Here is a 22,370-nt window from a genome sequence, read left to right on the forward strand (position 1 = left end):
TATTACCATTTCTGTGTGTGGTTCTACTATTAAACCCCAGCAGCACGCCCACTGTCTTGGGGTTATATTTGACTCCTATCTCTCTTTCACTTTCACTTCCTACATTCTTTCACTCGCTCACTTGTATCACCTCCACCTCAAAAACATCTCTAGAATTTGACCTTTTTTTACCGTTGACTCTGCAAAAACTCATACTGTCTCTCTTATTCTTTCTCGCATGGATTACTGTAATTCTTTACTAATTAATTGGTCTCCCTGTTACTAAACACTCCCCTCTCCAATCCATCCTGAATGCCGCAGCCAGGATCATTTTCTTCTCCAACCACTTCACTGATGCCTCTACTCTGTGCCATTCATTGTGTTGGCTTCACAATTGCACTGGCTGCCCATCCGATACAGAGTTCAATATAAACTTATCACTCTCCCCCACAAGGCACTCCCCAGTTCTGCACTGCCCTACATCTCCTCCTTCATCTCTGTCTATCACCCCATCCGTGTCCTCCATTCTGCTAATGACCTAAGACTGACATCCTCAATAATTCGAACCTCCCACTCCGGTCTTCAAGATTTTTCACGAGCTGCGCCAATGCTCTGGAATACACTGCCAAGAACAATTTGATTAATTCCCAACATCCACATCCTTAAGCAGGACCTAAAAACGCCTTTCTTTAGACTAGCCTATCACCTCACCTCCCTCATCTAACTATTGCTATTCTACCCTTCACAAAATGTTATTTCAATTCTTGCCCCCTGTATCTTCTGGTTTCATTCCTCTTCATGTACTGTTTCACACTCTGTACTTGTGTAAATTCTGGCCGATGACCTGTTCACACACCTGGTTTTGAACTTTTGTACCCGCTACTATTTTGATGGCCAAACCATATATGACAAGTTGGGTATTTTTGTCGTCCCCCCCCAATTTACCTTTTGTGGCTCCCCTATTTCCTCCTAGACTGTAAGCTTACAAGCAGGGCCCTCACTCCTCTTGGTATCTGTTGAATTTTGTTATTCTGTAATGTCTCATATTATCTGTACATGTCCCCTCTGAATTACAGCGCTGTGGAATATGTTAGCGCTATACAAATAAAAATCATATTATTATTATAATGTAAATAATGCCACCTGTATTATTCAGACCTTGTTTTATAATGTCAAATAGACCAGGGCATCACCAGCTAGAACACCACTCGTCGGCCAAATCCATCTGTACCTGTCTCCCTAGCTGCATATCACCAACAATTGGGGGTGGCTCTCCCTGGTAGGGCTGCTTTGTAGTTTGAAAATCAATAGTAATGTGATATCTACTAATTAGTCTTTATCTTTGGCCTCGCTGACACAACTGTATACATCAGACGTGTGTTTATTGGATAGCACTCTCTCCATTGTTATACTATGGGGTTGTGCTTAATAGAGCTTTTTTTCTCACGCCGATTCAGCAATTCTCCGCACCTTTGATACGACTTGTATTTCAGAGAATCAGATCACAGTAAATGACACTTTGCTCATATTCTGATCAGAAATTGAGCTGAGTATCATTAGCATTATTGATCCAATTCTCTCTCATAAGAGACTCTATGGTAGTGGACTCCGGACTTATAGGTATTGTTGATATAGATTAGAAGTAGGGGCAACATTTTTATATTGAACTGTGCTCAAAAGCAATACCAGTCACAGGACATGGGCAAAAGTGTCAGTGTGTCAATAAAAAAGTGTCCTCTTCAACAAATCTGCACCAATACGGTGGTTCACAACCATGCAATTCCGGACAAGTAAGTGTTCTCTTGGTACTTATCCATAATGTTTAGCATATATCCACTACAAAACTCACTTTATGTTCTAATGGGGATTAATGTTTATTTTACTGTTGGCCACTTGTCTATTTATTACATTTACTTCTCAGTTTTGGGATATTTATGGTACAGGTCATTTTTGGCTCTCTAGTATACTTATGCAATAAGCGTATGTATGTGGACTACAACGGGTTTGCATAATTGATAATAGCCAAAACTCACCTAAATCAGGGATTATTGCTAAATGTTGACATAGTTGAGTGGATCAAAGCAGAGTTTAAGATTATCAAGAAAAGGCTTAATTTTAATCCAGTTTAGTAAGTCATGTTGTGTCACGGAATTTGTAATTATAAAACGTCTGCATACTCTATTATTTTAGAACTGTTCAGTATGACACAGTAACGTAGCTATCAGGAGGGCCAAGGGGACGTCACCCTAGGTCCCACGATCACTGGGCTTCCCCAGAGCTATCGTTACTGTACACTGCGCAGTGCCAATACAGTTAAACTCTGTGGTCAAGTAGGAGACATGATCTCCCTGTACTACCACACCGATTAAGGCCTGCAGTCTACAGAACAGCAGACAGACTCACTGATAAGGCAAAGATGTGGAGCAGTGTGATGACGTCATCATATGACTATGTTGGTCCTGTCTGCCAGTGGACTCAGCATCCATGAGAAAGTGAGCATAAGATGTTATGCTTTAGGGTTTTTTTTGCTTGTGTGGGGATACCGGAGCCATAATACATTGTGGGGGAATACTGGGGGCATTGATACAATAAGAGGAATACTGGAGACCATTATACAGTGTGGGGGAAATATTGGGAGCCATTACATAGTGTGGGAAACTCCTGGTGACCATGATACAGTGTGAGGAATACAGGGGGCCATTACACAGTGAAAGGGAAATACTTGAGGTGATCATACAGTGTGAGAGGATACTGGGGGCCATAGTACAATGTGGGGGCAATACTGGGGGCCATATTACAGTGGGCAAAACTGGGGGCTATAATAGTGTGAGGGGATTACTGGGGGCCCTACTATAGTGTTGGGGAAATTACAGGGGCCGTATTATAGTGTGCAGGGAATATTGGTGGTCAATTTCCAGTGGGGGAAATACTGGGGGCTATGATATAGTGTGGGGGAAATACTGGGGGCAAGATTACATTGGGAAGCATATTGCGGTGTGGGGGATGCTTGGGCTAATATTACAGTTTGGGGGAATACTTGGGGCCATCCATACAGAGTCGGGAAATACTGGGAGCAATGATAAAGTGTGGGGAAAATACTGGAGGCCATATTAAAGTGTAGGGGGAATATTGGGGTGGGGGACATGTTACAGTGTGGGGGGGGCCTGGGGGCCTTATTACCATGTGGGGGAAATGCTTGGTGCCATCCATACAATGTGGGGGAAGTATTTGTGGCCATCATAGAATCTGAGTAGGATTACTGAGAGCCATGATAGAGTTGCAGTCTATGGGAGGGCTGCCATACATTGGGGGGGGCTAAACAAGGCCATTATGTAGGGGGAGTCTGCTACTGTGGGACTCATCATGCTGCGTATAGGGAGCTGTGTATCTGTCGCGGGCGGAGGAGGGGACGCTGCGCTCTCCCACTGCTCGGGTCCGGCTGCTGCTGCTGCTCGGTGGTGGCTCGAGCGGTGGGCCGGATCCCGGGGACTCGAGCGGCGTTCCTCGCCCGTGAGTGAAAAGGGGAATTGATGGTGGGGATTTGGTTATTGTCCGTGACGCCACCCACGGTTGTGGTGAAGTTGGTGACACCACCGCTGCTCTGGACGGGGATCCCGGGAGCGGTGAAAGGGAGAAGCTTTGATGTTAGTTCTCCCCTCCGTGGGTAGGGGGTTGGTTGTCCCGGGGCCCGGTGATGGGGTAGGGATGGATGGCAGGCGGATTACGGGGCCTGGTGAGGTGCAGGGTCACGGGGGCAGCGCTGTGCCGCACGGCACGGTGGTACTCACTCAGCCAATGATGAGGACACAGTTCTCGGTAAAACACACGGCTGGATGGACGGGTCCCACAGATGGCTGCGGTGTTGTTTCTCCCGGCAGGTTGATGGTGACTGCCTTTCCCTGCACCTATGTAGTGTAACGGTTCCAATGGGTTCCCACCGGTAACCCGCTCCCCAGCTTGGATGGTTGCTGAAGGAGCCCCTTTTGCCCGCAGGCTCTGGCCCTGGGAACTTTAGCCTTGGCAGTGACTGTGTTTCCCTCTCTCGGTTGGACGGTTGCCTTCTGTCGGGACTTGGCTGCTGGGAAACCCAGGAGGTTCCCTTCGCTAACGGATTTGTCAAATTCACGGTGACTCCTAGCCTTGCCGGGGTCCGTAAGCCCCTGCCGGATGGTGCTGGCTTCTCTTTGCGTACCGGTCCGGTACCGCCGGGCCACCGCCCGTCCACGGTCCTTACGGTTAGCTCCAATAGGCCACTCCTGCAGACGGTCACCACTGTCCGCCAACCTTGCTGATCCATCCGGGCCACACACCCGGACCAACTTCAGTCTGCTCTACTACCACTTTCCTTCCTTCCACTTTCCACTCTCCAACTGAACTGCCTGCTTTTCCCGCCTCCAGGACTGTGAACTCCTCGGTGGGTGGGACCAACCGCCTGGCTCACCCCCTGGTGTGAACATCAGCCCCTGGAGGAAGGCAACAAGGGTTTTTGTCTGACTTTGGTGTGCCTGACCGGGAGTGTGGGGTGTGTTGGTGTTGTTCTCTGTGGCCCCTGGCTTGTCCAGGGCGCCACATATCTATGGGTATGGTGCTGGCAATGTGAGAAGTCAAATGTGTCTTTGTTGTAATCTCTGCAGACAAGTCGTGACTGGAAGAAGTTGTTATGCCGGTCTGGGCTAGATGGAAAAGATGGGGGGAAATATACAACTCCATCAGAGTGAACTGATGAAGCTCTAATTCAGTATCTGCATTGTAATCTATTATATGTTCTGCAGGACTGGTATCTATCACTACATGGCAGTAACATTGGTGTTAATCTTTGTATGGTGATGTTCAGTAACCTTGCGGTATCTGCTGAGGCTCCCCTATATCTTTGATTAGGCTGCGCTACCATAGTTGTAATAATCAGGGTTAGCTATGGTGTCTGTAGATCAGGTGAGCATGGCAGAAAAGGAGTAGCTGGAAATTAGAGACATTTCTCTTCTTGCTTCCACATTCGGGTCCTGAATAATAGATGCAGAATGATGATACTCACTTAGATACTGAAGGGTAGTAGAGCATTGCAACACCTTCTACGCACAGTAGGATCGCCAAGCCCCATGTCATCATGTGGTAAAGAACAATAGTGCTGCAAAGATAAGAAGATCCAGCTGAATTTTATTATTGCACAAAACAAGTCCTCTACATATTTTATTAGCTGTGACTTATGATCCAGGAAGAACACAGTACTCACATTAACAGCAAAGTCATGTCTCAGAAGCCTCCAGAACCTATGAAACGTCAAAGATTTACCTACCTGTGTGAATAATATCTGTAGTCAGGAGGTAAGCTGGGTGCCCATAGTCTACTGCTTAAAAGGTGCCCTGCACCTTAGTGAGTGTCCGGCGCTAAAGGGTGCGGGGTGCTAGTGTACCCTCTGTGTAAGTGCCATGTGTCATCTAGCTTCATAAGAGGAGCCACGAGACCACATCCATGCCACTATTTTGATGATAGTTATGCACTGTTTATCATAAAATCAGATAGAACCCACTAACATTTTACTTAAAGTGTATGTGTCCCTTTTATGCAAAACCTGCAAGAAGCCGCCTTTCTTACCAACAACTGAAAACTACTTTTGATCCATCTTACAGTGTAATATGTCCAAGAACTACCCCTATTTTCATGTGTTCTAACTTGCCATCCTCTCTTTTTTTTACTAGGTGGTTGCTCTGGATTAGTGTTCTGCCAGCACTGCATGGACTAGAACTTCTGTTCCCTCAATTCCCAGCATTTATTATCCTTTTGGTCTCGGCTCCTCTTGCACATAGCTTCCGATGCGAGAGCATCGGAAGTAAAATGCTAATGACCCTTGGCTCCTGCTGTGCTGCGAGTGTCAGCCAAGGGTCATGCGACTGGGATCTGATCTTGCAATCGGATCACAGCTGTGGAGAAGAGGGGGAAAGCACTTTCTCCCTTTCCTCTGCTGCCTGTCTTGTCGTATATCGAAACTGCATTCGGATGACATTCAAGTGCAGTGCGATGTTTCACACGCATCCATAGACTTGTATGGGTGCGTGTGAGCTGAGACTCACTGCCAAACACAGCATGCTGTGATTCTTTTCTTATGCTAATATAGAATGAGAGATAAATCGCAGATGGACACTGGCCCATAGTTTTGCACTGGTGCGAGTACAGTCGGATTGCACTCGTCCATGCAAAACACAAGTGGAACTGAGGCCTTTGTCTAATCATTTGACTGCCCTGAAAGCTGAACTCAAAGCCTACCACTTTGTTACGTCTATGGTGTTTAGCAGAAAGAAGTGCAGAAACTGAGAGGCAGAGACCCTGCCCACTTTTATAGAAGGATTACCCTTGAAAATAGGAGACAGAGGAGAAACAGCAAGTGGCTGTGACTTTGGAGTGATTTTACCAGGTTCACACGATGTGACATTCTATCAAGCGGAATGAAATAGATCTGTCATCACGCCAGATCTACTATAAAATGAAAGTTTTTTGGTTTTGAGAATACATTCACTGGCTGTAAACTGCAGATCTCACAGGGATAGAAAAGGTGAACTACAACATAATAATAGATAAAACATAAATATTTTATTAAATTGCTTTAAACTGCAGAATAAAATGGCAAGATTTCTACAGGGAGGAGGGGCAACTACCAATGCAGGTACCACAATTAGTATCAAATTAGCAAGTTTTCAATAGTTTGTATTAAATAGGTAGCAGCAGTCAAAAAGTATATGTCCCTTTTACATAAATAGTACAATATTTGCATGGAAGAATACATGATTTGTAATAGGCCACTGTATAATGTATAAATATTCCCAATCATGGAGAATGCAATAGACAACATACAACTAAATATATTAGCAGTTAAATACGTGTTATAGCAATAAGCATAGAAGAAAAATGGATGAAAAAGGAGCAAACCCACTATTTGGATAACCTGGGTGGTGTGTCCCTGTAAGGGGTGGACGGACCCCTTACAAGGAGGCGCAGTTTCCCCCCCTGAAGATACCCCACGCTGGGGTAGATAAAGCTGTTAATGTTAATGATTAATTGTGTTTTACTGCATTTGTACAGTGTAGATGGGTTTCCCCTAGTGGCCGGGTGGGACGGCTGTCCCCATAGAAACAGTGCAGGAGAAAGGAGGAGCCGGCAGCAGAAGGGGGAGGGGGAGAAAGTGTTGTAAGGAAGAAAGTGTGAGTTTGAGGCAGTCGAGTCCGGGACAGGGGAGAAAGAGCAACGCGGTAAGATGGCCGCCGTCTTCACGAATACAGTGAGCGCGCGAAGAATTGGCGCCAAGCGAAGAACCCTGAGTTGGCCGGCGAAGAAAAAGAAGTACAGAGTACGCCGTCCAAAGAGGGGAGGTGCTGGTCCCAAGATGCTGCTGAAGACATGTGAAGAGGGCGGCGTTACAGAGAAAAAAAGGTGTCGCCTGTGCTGGGTCGACTTGATGTGCGAGACTGGGGGTGGAGTGTATGCAGGAGCGGGAAAAGAAGGCCCGCCTCCACCTTCCCCAGCATCTCCACTGTCCCCGGCGCCATTACAGGAAAATCTGCAAGAGACGCCAACTCAGCAACTGACTAGGAGCGAGATGGAGACTCAGACAAAGCAGTGAGCTGCAGCGGGCGCGCTGGTGGCAACCAGCCTGAGAAGAGGACGCCCGAGGCAGAGTGTGGCTGAGGAGGCACTTACCATTAAGCTACCGGCTGTGGCAGGAGGTCCGGAGCGGCCCGCAAAAGTAACGTGGGTCACTTCATGGGATGCCGTGACCGGTGAAACATCCACTGAAGTCCGGGCCACCTACAAGACGCAACTACAGCCGGGAAGCGAAACCCTGGGAACACCCCTCCAGAGTCCGGAGGTGGTGGCGCCAGTCAAGGTAGGACCTCCAGCCCCCACAGAAGTTCCGGCCCCGGGAGAGCAACATGCCCCGGAGTTTGAGGAAGATGAGTGGGGATTTTTCTGGGAGGCGGTAAAGCCGGCGCCCCTGACCCGACGACAGTCCCCGCCGCCTGAAACAGATCCGGTGCAAGAAAGGTTACTGGCCGAGACCGTGGTCCGGGAGATGATGGCCGGTCCCCTTAGTGAAGAGTCTGATGCCGGACTGTGCAAGGACTCCCTCCGTGATGGAGACTTTATGTCTGTTGTTTTCACCTACAAAGACCGGGAGTGCTGTGAGAGCCTCCGGGCAGAAGGCCAGCAAAGACCGGGAGTGCCTGTTGGAGGCCTCCGGGCAAACTGCCTACAAAGACCGGGAGCTCCCTTGGAGGGACTCCGGGCGCAGAACTCGTGCACTCAGTAGTTGTTCTTTTCTCATGAAGGTTTTAAAGTTTGATAAAAAGATTGCCTTGCTAGTTAAGATTCTGTTTTTCAGATGCGAGCCTTGCCAGGAGGCTAAGGCAAAAAGAGGGGAGGAATGTAAGGGGTGGATGGACCCCTTACAAGGAGGCGCAGTTTCCCCCCTCTGAAGATACCCCACGCTGGGGTAGATAAAGCTGTTAATGTTAATGATTAATTGTGTTTTACTGCATTTGTACAGTTTAGATGGGTTTCCCCTAGTGGCCGGGTGGGACGGCTGTCCCCATAGAAACAGTGCAGGAGAAAGGAGGAGCCGGCAGCAGAAGGGGGAGGGGGAGAAAGTGTTGTAAGGAAGAAAGTGTGAGTTTGAGGCAGTCGAGTCCGGGACAGGGGAGAAAGAGCAACGGGGGCAGAGTGTGGGAGCCAAGCCGACAGCTAGCGAAGGAAAAGGAAAGAGAAAGTGTCCTCAATGGTGAAACAGAGTTGGGTGAGTCAAGTCTGTGGTAGCCGGAGTGGGAGCTCAGGTGAAGTGGAGTAGCCGGGCACATCCCCCCTCAGAGAGGAGACGACAAGAAAAGCTTTTCCCGGCAGGAAGTGTGACTGCGTATTACAAGATCCATGCAGTGAGTCTGTTGTAACACTCTGTTCAATAAACATGTCGTTTGGTTCAACTGCTCTCCGCCTGCAAAGTCTTCCTGCGACTGACAGCGTGCTCTCTTCCACCACACTCTGCCCCACAGAACAATCCCCTGTCCCAATAGTGACGGCGGTGCCGGGGGTTAGCCTGGCATACAAAGGGGCCACGACTACACCCCCCAAGGCACCCCCGGCACCCCGTTACATCCCCACACCCTGACAAGTGTTTCACCCTGCTAATTCAAGGGGCGTGTGTGGCGGGAACAGAGATTCCAGCTGTATACTATACGCAGTAAAATCACCCATCTCATTGTGGTGCCCTGGACAAGCCAGGACGTCACAGGTACTACAACAACACACCCCACACCCCGGCTAGGCACACCGAAGTTAAACACAAATCCTTGTTGCCTCCCTCCAGGGGCTGATGTCCACACCAGGGGGTGGGCCAGGCGGTTGGCCCCGCCCACCGAGGAGTTCACAGTCCTGGAGGCGGGAAAAGGAGTCAGATGAGTTTTAGAGTTGAGTTGAGGAGTAGTGAAGTGAAGTGGCAGTGGAGGAGACTGACCGTGTCCGGGTGCGTGGCCCGGGCACATACAGCAAGGTTGGCAGACGGTGGTGACCGTCTGCAGGAGAGGCTGATTGGAGCGAACCGTAAGGACCGGGGACGGGCGGTGGCCCGACGGTACCGGATCGGGGAGCAAAGAGAAGCCAGCACCATTCGGCAGGGCTTACGGACCCCGACCAGGCTAGGAGTTGCCGTAAAACTGGTCAAATCCGTTAGCGAAGGGAATCTCCAGGGTTTCCCAGCAGTCAAGACCCGATTGAAGGCAACAGCTCAAACCGTAAAGGGAAACACAGTCACCGCCAAGGCTCCAGTTCCCAGGGACAGAGCCTGCGGGCAAAAGGGGCTCCCTCAGCATCCATCCAAGCTGGGGAGCGGGTTACCGGTGGGAAGCCATTGGAACCGTGAACACAACACAGGTGCAGGGAAAGGCAGTCACCATCAACCTACCGGGAGAGCTATCGCAGCCGTCTGTGGGACCCGTCCATCCAGCTGTTTGTTTTACTGGAGACTTTGCATTCATTATTGGCTGAGTGAGTACCACCGTGCCGTGCGGCACAGTGCTGCCCCCGCGACCCTGCACCTCACCAGGCCCCGTAACCCGCCTGCCATCCCTAAACCCCTCACCGGGCCCCGGGACAACCAACTCCCCTACCCACGGAGGGGAGAAACAACATCCAAGCTGCTCCCTGTCATCGCTCCCGGGATCCCCATCCAGAGCAGCGGTGGTGTCACAACCTGACCACAACCGTGGGTGGCGTCACGGACAATATCCCTAAACCAAACAACCCCCTTTTCACTCACGGGCGAGGAGCGCCGCTCGAGTCCCCGGGATCCGGCCCACTGCTCGAGCCACCGACCGAGCGAGCAGCAGCAGCAGCCGGACCCGAGCAGTGGGTGAGCGCAGCGTCCCCTCCTCCGCCCGTGACATCATGACCCGCGCATGAAGCATCGGCACATGCAAAATATTGTACTATTTATATAAAAGAGACGCATACTTTTTTTTACTCTTGCTATCTATTTAAGGCTGTGTGTCCACACTGTGTTTTTTTTGCATTTTTTCATGCGTTTTTTTCTTGCAGATTTTAATCAATACTGAGTTTCGCACGTGTTTGATGCCTGATTTTAAGTGATGAAAGCAATGTAGAAATTTGTGAATAAAAAAAATTAAATTTGTGTCACCATTTACTGAAACTTGTAACTTTCTAATTTTACCATTGATTGACCTGCATTGAGGCTGGATGTTTGCATGGTGAACTGATATTTTTATTTATTTACTTATAATGTTTTGATCTCTTATTATTGCATTTTAACAGAGGTTGCATCAACCTTAACTCAACAATTCTAGAATTTTGTTCTGCTTTACGGTGTTGTGGACGCGGCAATAATGAATATATTATTTTTTTAATGTTTTTAATTTTGAAGGTTAGCGAGTGATTTGAATTATTTTTTTTTATTGTTCAATATTTTTATTTGATTTTCCCTTTTTTTTAGTTCCTATAGGGGAGTTGGACCTTTGATCGTTTGATTGCTTTTTATTATAAACCAGCATATAGCCAACATTCTATGAAGCTCAAAAGGTAGTAACAGATCTAACATGGCAGACATGGAGGTCTTCAATAAGCTTTCCAGTCACTATGGAAAATCATGCCAACATTACATCACAAGAGATTGCTGGCGGCATCTAAGGGATTAAGCAGCAGAAATCAAAGTATCTGCCCACTCCATAATTTTTTAGCGGGAATGTGATGTACATAAGGGGCAGACAAAACCTTTGCAGTTTTCAGCTCGTCTGCATTGTTGGGTCTAGTGTTTCTCATCTTCGTCTTGACAATACCCCATAGATTCTCTATGGGGTTTAGGTCAGGTGACTTTACTGGCCAATCAAGCACAGTGATACTATGGTTAGTAAACCAGGTATTGGTACTTTTGGCAGTGTGGACACGTGCCAAGTCCTGCTGGAAAATTATTTCCATTTCCAAAATGCTTGCCGGCAGAGTGAAGCATGAAGTGCTCTAAAATGTCCTTGTAGACGGCTGCGCTGACTTTAATCTTGATAAAACACAGTGGACCTACACCAGTAGATGATATGGCTCTCCAAACCATCACTGATTGGGGAAACTTCACACTAGACCTCAGCAGCTTGGATTGTGGCCTCTCCACTCGTCCTACAGACTCTGGGACCGCGATTTCCAACTGAAATGCAAAATTTACTTTCATCTGAAAACAACACCTTGGACCACTGAGCAACAGTCCAGTTCTTTTCTCCTTGGCTCAGGTAAGACACTTCTGGCATTGTCTATTGGTCATGAGTGGCTTGACACAAGGAATGCGATGGTTGTAGCCCGTGTCCTGGATACGTCTGTGTGTGGTGGCTCTTGACTGCAGCAGCAGTCCACTCCTTGTGAGTCTCCCCCAAATTTTTGAATGGCCTTTTCTTAACAATCATATCAAGGCTGCGGTTATCCCGGTTGCTTCTGCACTTTTTTCTACCATAATTTTTTCATCCATTTAACTTCCCATTAACCCCTTCACAACCGGCCTATTTGTCGCTTTCCGTTTTTTTTTCGCCGTTCTTCCGAGAGGCGTAACTTTTTTATTTTTCAGTCAATATGCTCATGTGGGGCTCATTTTTTGCGGAACGAGGTGTACTTTTAAATTAAACCATAAGTTTTGCCAAATAGTGTACTGGAATTAGGCAAAAAAATTCCAAATGCAGAAAAATTGCAAAAAAAGTGTGATAGCACTATTGTTTTTGAGATATTTTATTCACTGTGTTCACTATATGGTAAAACTGATGTGTGGGTGTGATGCCTCAGGTCAGTGCGAGTTCTTAGACACCAAACATGTATAGGTTTACTTTTATATAAGGGTTAAACAAAATCGGAAGTTTGTCCGAAAAAAGTGGCGCATGTTTTACGCCATATTCCGTGACCCGTATTGTTCTCATTTTTCGGGATCTATGACTCAGTGATGGCTTATTTTTTGCTTCTCGAGCTGACGTTTTTAACGGTGCCATTTTTGCACAGATGCTACGTTTTGATCGCCTGTTATTGCATTTTGCACAAAATTTGTGGCGACCAAAAAACGTAATTTTGGCGTTTGGAATTTTTTTGCCGCTACGCCGTTTACTGATCAGATTAATTGATTTTATATTTTGATAGAACGGGCGTTTCTGAATGCAGTGATACCAAATGTGTGTATATTTTTTAACCCTTTAATTTTCAATGGGGCGAAAGGGGGGGTGATTTGAACTTTCAGTTTTTTTGTTTTTTTTTTAATTTTTTAAAACTTTTTTTACTTTTTTTTTAAATTTTATTAGTCCCCCTAGGGGACTACAGGGATCAGCAATCCGATCGCTCTGCCATATCTGCTGATCACAGCTATACAGCTGCAAACAGCAGATATGCTAATTTTCTGCTTCATTCGGCGGAGTGAAACCGAAAGTAATTCATGATAACTACAGGAGTCATCACACGACCCTGTACTACCATGATAACCACTGAAAGTCACGTGATCACGTCACTTGACTTCCAGTATCGGGCGGTAAGTAAATGTTTACCGCTGATGCCGTTATAATGGCGCTGTCACATATTGACAGCACCATTTAAGGGGTTAAATGGCCCGAGCAGATAACGATTCTGCTCGTGCCTGGCAGGCACACATCTCAGCTGTGAAAATCAGCTGAGATGTGCGCCGATCGCAGCATGCTGCCAGCGGCAGACCACGGGCAGTAACACTATGACCACTAGGACGTAATATTACCGCCCGCGGTCGTTAAGGGGTTAATATGCTTGGATACAGCACTCTGTGAGCAGCCAGCTTCTATAGCAATGACCGTTTGTGGCTTACCCTCCTTGTGGAGTCTGTCAATGACTGCCTTCTGAACATCTATCAATTCAGCAGTCTTCCCCATGATTGTGTAGCCTACTGAACCAGACTAAGGGACAATTTTACACGCTTAGGAAGCCTTTGCAGGTGTTTTCTGGTAATTATTCTAATTTTCTGATATAATGACTTTTGGGTTTTCATTGGCTGTAATCCATCATCAATATTAACAGAAATAAACAATGGAAATAGAGCCCTCTGTGTGTAATGACTCTATATAATATATGCATTTCCCTTTTTGTATTGAATTACTGAATTCAATTTTAAATTAACGTTTGATGATATTTTAATTTATTGAGATGCACCTATACATATATACATGCCCAGGATCTTCAAATTGCTGAGATGCAGTATTTATAAATCCCAAATTTCTCCCAGTCCATGATGTTGAGGTGAAAAAGAATCCAGATGCTGGAATTTCAGCTACTGATCCTTTAGTTTAGTGAGGAGATTAACAGCTCTCCCATAAAGAATACAGAATGAGTGGTGGAACCAACCATTACTTTGTATGGGAAAGCCAGGGGACACAGCTGTCGAGAGAAGGATCGTGTAGCCTATAGCATTTTAATGTCAATTAAGGGCCTTAACTCACAAACAACTACAAAGGAAACTTGCTTTCAATTTATTCTATTATCTGTATTCTATTAATATCCTATAGGTGATGGGATAGGTGATGGATGGAAGTTCCATAGAGAATGAGTGATGAAATCGGCGTGTGCTTGCTTGACCACTTCGAAAGAAGTCCCGCATTTTAGAAATCAGTGGTGTTCTCAGAGGTCGGACTAAATGGTTAAGGACCCATGCCGTGGGACTTGGGACATGGCTTAAACATCCCTACATCAATATCGCTGATAAATATAGAAATGTACCATGGTGGCCACTGGCTCATCAGTGGAGTGCAAAACAATGGCCATAAACTCTACTAAAGGTCTCCCAGGTTCAGTGCCGCCATTAGGGCATTATAACTATTACTGGTGTATAGGGCCCGGGGAAGAGGGGGACCCGGGGTAACTACTTAACTTTATTAAACCTCGGGTCAGGCCCCTCTCTTCACTGGGCCCCAGCCACAGCTGCAGCAGAGGGAACCAGCTGTGTCGCTTCGGCCACTACACATGGCTAATTTGCATGTGAAGCTCATGCAAATTAGCCATGTGGTGGAACCAGGGGCAGAGGGGCAGAGCAGGACGCGTCATCCTGCAGCCCTGCATGCAGCAGCGTGATGAGGTCATCACACTGCAACCTCATCACACTGCTGCAGGGAATGCAGAGCCGTGGAGGTGGCGAGGACGTTGTAGCCAGCGGGGAAAGGTAATCACTCCATGAGCTGAAGACAGGAGCGTGAATTATAAACATGAGGTGTCTTGGTGGAAGATGAGAAAAAACAAAAGCGCAAAAAATAAATAAATAATTCCCCGGTCCTTAAAAGGGGTTAAGAGTTTTGCTAAAATTTAACTAAAACATGTGATTATTTTGTGAATATATGTAACAATCTTCTATAACAGGTTGAAAATAACAGGTAGAAATAGAGACTAAATTATTAATAGAATATTTTACAATTCCAAAGAATAAAATGCAGCAAGTCTCTCGGCTACAAAGTAGATAAGTCCTATAGATTTGTTTGTATCCTGAATTTGTATGTAAGTTAGACCACGGCGAGCAGTGTTACCTACATAATGTATTCAGCAATCTTAGTGTCTCATAAGTGATGTATACACAGCATTTTCAGTCACTCTTGTATGATGTATATAAAACAATCTTAGTGTCTCCTATGTGATGTAAAAAAAGCAGTCTGTGTCTCCTATGTGACGTGTATAGCAGAGTCTCAGTGTATCCTATCTGATGTATATACAGCATTCTCAGTGTCTCCGATGTGATGTATATACAGCAATCTTGTGCCTCCTATGTGATGTATGCAACAGTCTCAGTGTATCCTATGTGATGTATACAGCAGTCTTAGGGGTACTTTACACGCTGCAACATCGCTACCGATATATCGTCGGGGTCACATCGTTAGTGACGCACATCCGGTGACGGTAGCGACATCGCAGTGTGTAACACTAATTAGCAACAATCAGCGATCGCAAAATTGTTCCAAAACGGTGATCATTGACACGTCGTTCATTTCCTTAATATTGCTGCTGCCACCGGTACGATGTTGTTCGTCGTTCCTGCGGCAGCACACATTGCTATGTGTGACACCGCGGGAGCGACGAACTTCTCCTTACCTGCGTCCACCGGCAATGCGGAAGGAAGGAGGTGGGCGGTATGTTACGTCCCACTTATCTCCGCCCCTCCGCTTCTATTAGCTGGCCACTTAGTGACGTTGCAGTGACGACGCTATGACGCCGAACGCACCTCCCCCTTGAGGAAGGGATTGTTCGGCGGTGACAGCGATGTCGCTCACCAGGTATGTGCGTGTGATGCTGCCGTAGTGATGATGTTCGCTACGGCAGCGAGCACCAAATGTCACATGTACGACGGGGGCGGGTACTATCGCTCGCAACATTGCTAGCGATGTCGCAGCGTGTAAAGCACCCTTTAGTGTATATTATGTGATGTATATACAGCAATCTGTGTATCCCATGTGATGAATATACAGCAGTCTCATTGTATCCTATGTGATTTATGTACATTAGTCTGTCTCCTATGTGATGTGTATAGCAGAGTCTCAGTGTTTCCTATCTGATGTAAATACAGCATTCTCAGTGTCTTCTATGTGATGTATACAACAGGTTTTCAGTGTCTCATATATGATGTACAAAGCTGTATCAGTGTCTCCGATGTGTTGTATAAACAGCAGTCTTGTGCCTTCTATGTGATGTGTGCAGCATAGTCTCAGTGTATCCTATGTGATATATACAGCAGTTTTGGCAGTATATCCTATGTGATATATACAGCAGTCTTATTGTATATTACGTGGAAGCAGCACAGTAGCTCTGTGGTTAGCTTTGACATGCAGTGAAATATAGTGAAATATGCATCTGTGTTCAGAACAACTTACCCATGGAAATTCTTTACAAAGTTATTATTGAGTTCCCTGCTCTCCAGACTGACACAAATCCGGAAAAGCAGTTGCAAGTAGCAAACAAAATCATCCTTACCATCTGACATCACACGCGTCACCATAAAGAAGCAATTTCAGCCATCCCATCAAGGGTGAGTAACATAAATGTTTGCCCAAATAGAGGAGACTAGTTTTTCAATTTGATCATTTTGTATAACCCTCAAATGATGTCAAAATGGCTTTGGTAAAATAATGTTCTCCACTCTTGGCTTACAGTGACCTGTGGGGCTGGGATGTGGCTGGAAGTCCTGGACCCGGCCTATACTGAAAAGCCAGAGATCTGCCATGCAAAGGCAGGAAGAATAGGACCAGATGGCGGGCACTGAGCAGTGGGACGGCTGAGGTTAGCGGTGAGGAATTATTTATTTATTTTTCTAACATCCAACGTTTGTAACTAGTGATTGTACATATGTCGGGACTAGAGATGAGCGAACCGGTCGCGGTTCGGCTCGAGGTTGGTTCGCCGAACGGACCTCCCGTTCGAGTTCGGTTCGTCGAACGTTCGACGAACTGAACTCGAACTGCATAGGAAACAATGGCAGGCAATCACAAACACAGAAAAACACCTAGAAAACACCCTCAAAGGTGTCCAAAAGGTCACAAACAACTCACAACACATGGGAAAGTGACAAGGACATATACTCATGCGAAAACAAAAGAGCTGGACAAGGAAAAAGAGGAGGACACACAGATATGAGTATATGCAAGGAAACATGCCATTATTGTGCAACTTGAGCCCTGCTCATTCTTGGCTTCCAATCTTGATAAATTGCCTGAGCTCGCCACGTACGTCTTGGGGATCTTGTCGTGTCCTGCAGCCAGCGTTCTCTCGGAACCTGTCTTCAGTGCTGCTGTGGGTCTGCTGGCAGATAAGCACACGTGTCTGTCCACTGACAATGTGGACATGGCTCTCAGAGGACTTTTCTTCCCCAGGGTCAGCCAGGGGACGGGAAAGGCACGCGTATTTTTGAGAGTGCTTCATGCAAAGCATCTTTTTCTTTTTCAAAAGGGGGCTCAACCGATGCCAGTCAAGTGGGGTGTGTGTGGCCCAGTGAGTGGCAACGAGGGAGACTGTGGTTGGAGTCCCCTCGCTGTGTTTATAAAAGAACCAAGATGAACAAGTCATGGCTCTCAGAGGACTTTTCTTCCCCGGGGTCAGCCAGGGGACGGGAAAGGCACGCGTATTTTTGAGAGTGCTTCATGCAAAGCATCTTTTTCTTTTTCAAAAGGGGGCTCAACCGATGCCAGTCAAGTGGGGTGTGTGTGGCCCAGTGAGTGGCAATGAGGGAGACTGTGGTTGGAGTCCCCTCGCTGTGTTTCTAAAAGAACCAAGATGAACAAGTCATGGCTCTCAGAGGACTTTTCTTCCCCGGGGTCAGCCAGGGGACGGGAAAGGCACGCGTATTTTTGAGAGTGCTTCATGCAAAGCATCTTTTTCTTTTTCAAAAGGGGGCTCAACCGATGCCAGTCAAGTGGGGTGTGTGTGGCCCAGTGAGTGGCAACGAGGGAGACTGTGGTTGGAGTCCCCTCGCTGTGTTTCTAAAAGAACCAAGATGAACAAGTCATGGCTCTCAGAGGACTTTTCTTCCCCGGGGTCAGCCAGGGGACGGGAAAGGCACGCGTATTTTTGAGAGTGCTTCATGCAAAGCATCTTTTTCTTTTTCAAAAGGGGGCTCAACCGATGCCAGTCAAGTGGGGTGTGTGTGGCCCAGTGAGTGGCAACGAGGGAGACTGTGGTTGGAGTCCCCTCGCTGTGTTTCTAAAAGAACCAAGATGAACAAGTCATGGCTCTCAGAGGACTTTTCTTCCCCGGGGTCAGCCAGGGGACGGGAAAGGCACGCGTATTTTTGAGAGTGCTTCATGCAAAGCATCTTTTTCTTTTTCAAAAGGGGGCTCAACCGATGCCAGTCAAGTGGGGTGTGTGTGGCCCAGTGAGTGGCAACGAGGGAGACTGTGGTTGGAGTCCCCTCGCTGTGTTTCTAAAAGAACCAAGATGAACAAGTCATGGCTCTCAGAGGACTTTTCTTCCCCGGGGTCAGCCAGGGGACGGGAAAGGCACGCGTATTTTTGAGAGTGCTTCATGCAAAGCATCTTTTTCTTTTTCAAAAGGGGGCTCAACCGATGCCAGTCAAGTGGGGTGTGTGTGGCCCAGTGAGTGGCAACGAGGGAGACTGTGGTTGGAGTCCCCTCGCTGTGTTTCTAAAAGAACCAAGATGAACAAGTCATGGCTCTCAGAGGACTTTTCTTCCCCGGGGTCAGCCAGGGGACGGGAAAGGCACGCGTATTTTTGAGAGTGCTTCATGCAAAGCATCTTTTTCTTTTTCAAAAGGGGGCTCAACCGATGCCAGTCAAGTGGGGTGTGTGTGGCCCAGTGAGTGGCAACGAGGGAGACTGTGGTTGGAGTCCCCTCGCTGTGTTTCTAAAAGAACCAAGATGAACAAGTCATGGCTCTCAGAGGACTTTTCTTCCCAGGGGTCAGCCAGGGGACGGGAAAGGCACGCGTATTTTTGAGAGTGCTTCATGCAAAGCATCTTTTTCTTTTTCAAAAGGGGGCTCAACCGATGCCAGTCAAGTGGGGTGTGTGTGGCCCAGTGAGTGGCAACGAGGGAGACTGTGGTTGGAGTCCCCTCGCTGTGTTTCTAAAAGAACCAAGATGAACAAGTCATGGCTCTCAGAGGACTTTTCTTCCCCGGGGTCAGCCAGGGGACGGGAAAGGCACGCGTATTTTTGAGAGTGCTTCATGCAAAGCATCTTTTTCTTTTTCAAAAGGGGGCTCAACCGATGTCAGTCAAGTGGGGTGTGTGTGGCCCAGTGAGTGGCAACGAGGGAGACTGTGGTTGGAGTCCCCTCGCTGTGTTTCTAAAAGAACCAAGATGAACAAGTCATGGCTCTCAGAGGACTTTTCTTCCCCGGGGTCAGCCAGGGGACGGGAAAGGCACGCGTATTTTTGAGAGTGCTTCATGCAAAGCATCTTTTTCTTTTTCAAAAGGGGGCTCAACCGATGCCAGTCAAGTGGGGTGTGTGTGGCCCAGTGAGTGGCAACGAGGGAGACTGTGGTTGGAGTCCCCTCGCTGTGTTTCTAAAAGAACCAAGATGAACAAGTCATGGCTCTCAGAGGACTTTTCTTCCCCGGGGTCAGCCAGGGGACGGGAAAGGCACGCGTATTTTTGAGAGTGCTTCATGCAAAGCATCTTTTTCTTTTTCAAAAGGGGGCTCAACCGATGCCTTTTTCAAAAGGGGGCTCAACCGATGCCAGTCAAGTGGGGTGTGTGTGGCCCAGTGAGTGGCAACGAGGGAGACTGTGGTTGGAGTCCCCTCGCTGTGTTTCTAAAAGAACCAAGATGAACAAGTCATGGCTCTCAGAGGACTTTTCTTCCCCGGGGTCAGCCAGGGGATGGGAAAGGCACGCGTATTTTTGAGAGTGCTTCATGCAAAGCATCTTTTTCTTTTTCAAAAGGGGGCTCAACCGATGCCAGTCAAGTGGGGTGTGTGTGGCCCAGTGAGTGGCAACGAGGGAGACTGTGGTTGGAGTCCCCTCGCTGTGTTTCTAAAAGAACCAAGATGAACAAGTCATGGCTCTCAGAGGACTTTTCTTCCCCGGGGTCAGCCAGGGGACGGGAAAGGCACGCGTATTTTTGAGAGTGCTTCATGCAAAGCATCTTTTTCTTTTTCAAAAGGGGGCTCAACCGATGCCAGTCAAGTGGGGTGTGTGTGGCCCAGTGAGTGGCAACGAGGGAGACTGTGGTTGGAGTCCCCTCGCTGTGTTTCTAAAAGAACCAAGATGAACAAGTCATGGCTCTCAGAGGACTTTTCTTCCCCGGGGTCAGCCAGGGGACGGGAAAGGCACGCGTATTTTTGAGAGTGCTTCATGCAAAGCATCTTTTTCTTTTTCAAAAGGGGGCTCAACCGATGCCAGTCAAGTGGGGTGTGTGTGGCCCAGTGAGTGGCAACGAGGGAGACTGTGGTTGGAGTCCCCTCGCTGTGTTTCTAAAAGAACCAAGATGAACAAGTCATGGCTCTCAGAGGACTTTTCTTCCCCGGGGTCAGCCAGGGGACGGGAAAGGCACGCGTATTTTTGAGAGTGCTTCATGCAAAGCATCTTTTTCTTTTTCAAAAGGGGGCTCAACCGATGCCAGTCAAGTGGGGTGTGTGTGGCCCAGTGAGTGGCAACGAGGGAGACTGTGGTTGGAGTCCCCTCGCTGTGTTTCTAAAAGAACCAAGATGAACAAGTCATGGCTCTCAGAGGACTTTTCTTCCCCGGGGTCAGCCAGGGGACGGGAAAGGCACGCGTATTTTTGAGAGTGCTTCATGCAAAGCATCTTTTTCTTTTTCAAAAGGGGGCTCAACCGATGCCAGTCAAGTGGGGTGTGTGTGGCCCAGTGAGTGGCAACGAGGGAGACTGTGGTTGGAGTCCCCTCGCTGTGTTATACATGCTTTTAGAAGGGCATGACATGGCTTGGAGGTTGACTTTCATAAAATGCAAACTGTTGGCTACCAAAATGCTGCCTTTCCAACAACTGTGGTTATAGGCAATGAGGAACATACTGATGAAGATGAGACGCAGATACCCGATTGGGATGACAACTTAAATATTCGGTCAGGGCAAGAAGAAACTCGGTCTGAGGGGGAGGGGAGTGCAAACACAACAATTGATGATGAAGTTCTAGATCCCACCTACTGTCAACCCACAGTCAGACACTCGAGGAGGTCAATAGAGGCGGTGGAGGAGGATGCAACCGACGTCGAAGTAACCTGGCGCCTTCCTGGACACAGTCGGAGCACTGGTAGCACGTCTACAACTGCATCCTCAGCCACCACTCTGCCTCTGAGCATTATTCGGGGTGGATCAACAGGTCGCATGGCCTCTAAGCCTTGCCTAGCCTGGTCCTTTTTTGACATAAAAAAAGATCGGCCAAATTATGTGATCTGTAACATTTGCCATGGTTATCTTAGTAGAGGTCAAAACCTCAGCAGTTTGACAACTTCTTCCATGAATCGTCACATGAATAAATATCATATGGCCTGGTGGGAAGCTCACCGTGCTGCAATGCGGCCTAGTGGAGCCAACCATCCACCGCCTGCCCCTTCCAGGGCATCCGCGCGCTCGTCATCTTCTAGGACTGTGGGGACAGCTGTCACACCTGTTTTTCCACCCACAACTTCCACCACTGTAACCGCAACAGGCAGTTTGCTTGGTAGGTCGTCAGTTGGTTTGGAAGGGGAAACAAGTGAGTGTGTACAGCTCTCTCAGACATCGATAGCACCAACTTTGGATGAAGGCAACATCATGTCTCCGCCTGCACTTTCCTCCCAAAGCTGCATTTTTCCAGGGACACCCTACTCAACACCGTCTACACACAGCAGCCAGATCTCTGTCCCTCAGATGTGGTCAAATAAAAGGCCACTTCCTTCGACCCATGACAAAGCGAAGAGGTTGACTCTATCCCTCTGTAAGCTGTTGGCTACAGAAATGCTGCCTTTCCGCCTAGTGGACACACAGGATTTTAGAGACCTTATATCTGTCGCTGTGCCCCAGTACCAGATGCCTAGTCGCCACTACTTCTCTAAGAAAGGTGTGCCCGCGCTACACCAGCATCTCGCACACAATATCACCGCTTCCTTGAGAAACTCTGTGTGTGAACGGGTGAATTTCAGCACCGATACTTGGACCAGTAAGCATGGACAGGGACGTTACATGTCGCTGACTGGGCACTGGGTAACTATGGTGATAGATGGTGAAGGGTCTGCTGCACAAGTCTTGCCGTCCCCACGACTTGTGTGTCAATCCTCTGTCTGTCCAAGTTCCGCCACTGCTTCTGCATCCTCCACCTCATCTGGGTCCTCCACCTCCGCCCCAAGCCTGCCTGGTCAGGCCACCAGCGTTCTCACTGCGCAGAAGGAATCACGCACCCCTCATTACTATGCTGGCAGCAGAGCGCAACGGCA

General features: G+C 47.8%; 1 protein-coding gene across 1 annotated transcript in view; it reads right to left on the reverse strand.

The window, feature by feature from the left end:
* GPR143 (G protein-coupled receptor 143) overlaps positions 1-22,370 on the reverse strand; it is a 116,930-nt gene that overhangs the window by 39,817 nt on the left and 54,743 nt on the right. Inside the window, exon 4 of the mRNA XM_075333493.1 lies at positions 5,012-5,104. Coding sequence (XP_075189608.1) covers positions 5,012-5,104 — 93 coding nt within the window. The remainder of the gene's footprint in view (positions 1-5,011; positions 5,105-22,370) is intronic.

The sequence above is a fragment of the Anomaloglossus baeobatrachus genome, chromosome 2, assembly GCF_048569485.1.
Source record: "Anomaloglossus baeobatrachus isolate aAnoBae1 chromosome 2, aAnoBae1.hap1, whole genome shotgun sequence".
NCBI classification, from domain to species: Eukaryota; Metazoa; Chordata; class Amphibia; order Anura; family Aromobatidae; genus Anomaloglossus; species Anomaloglossus baeobatrachus.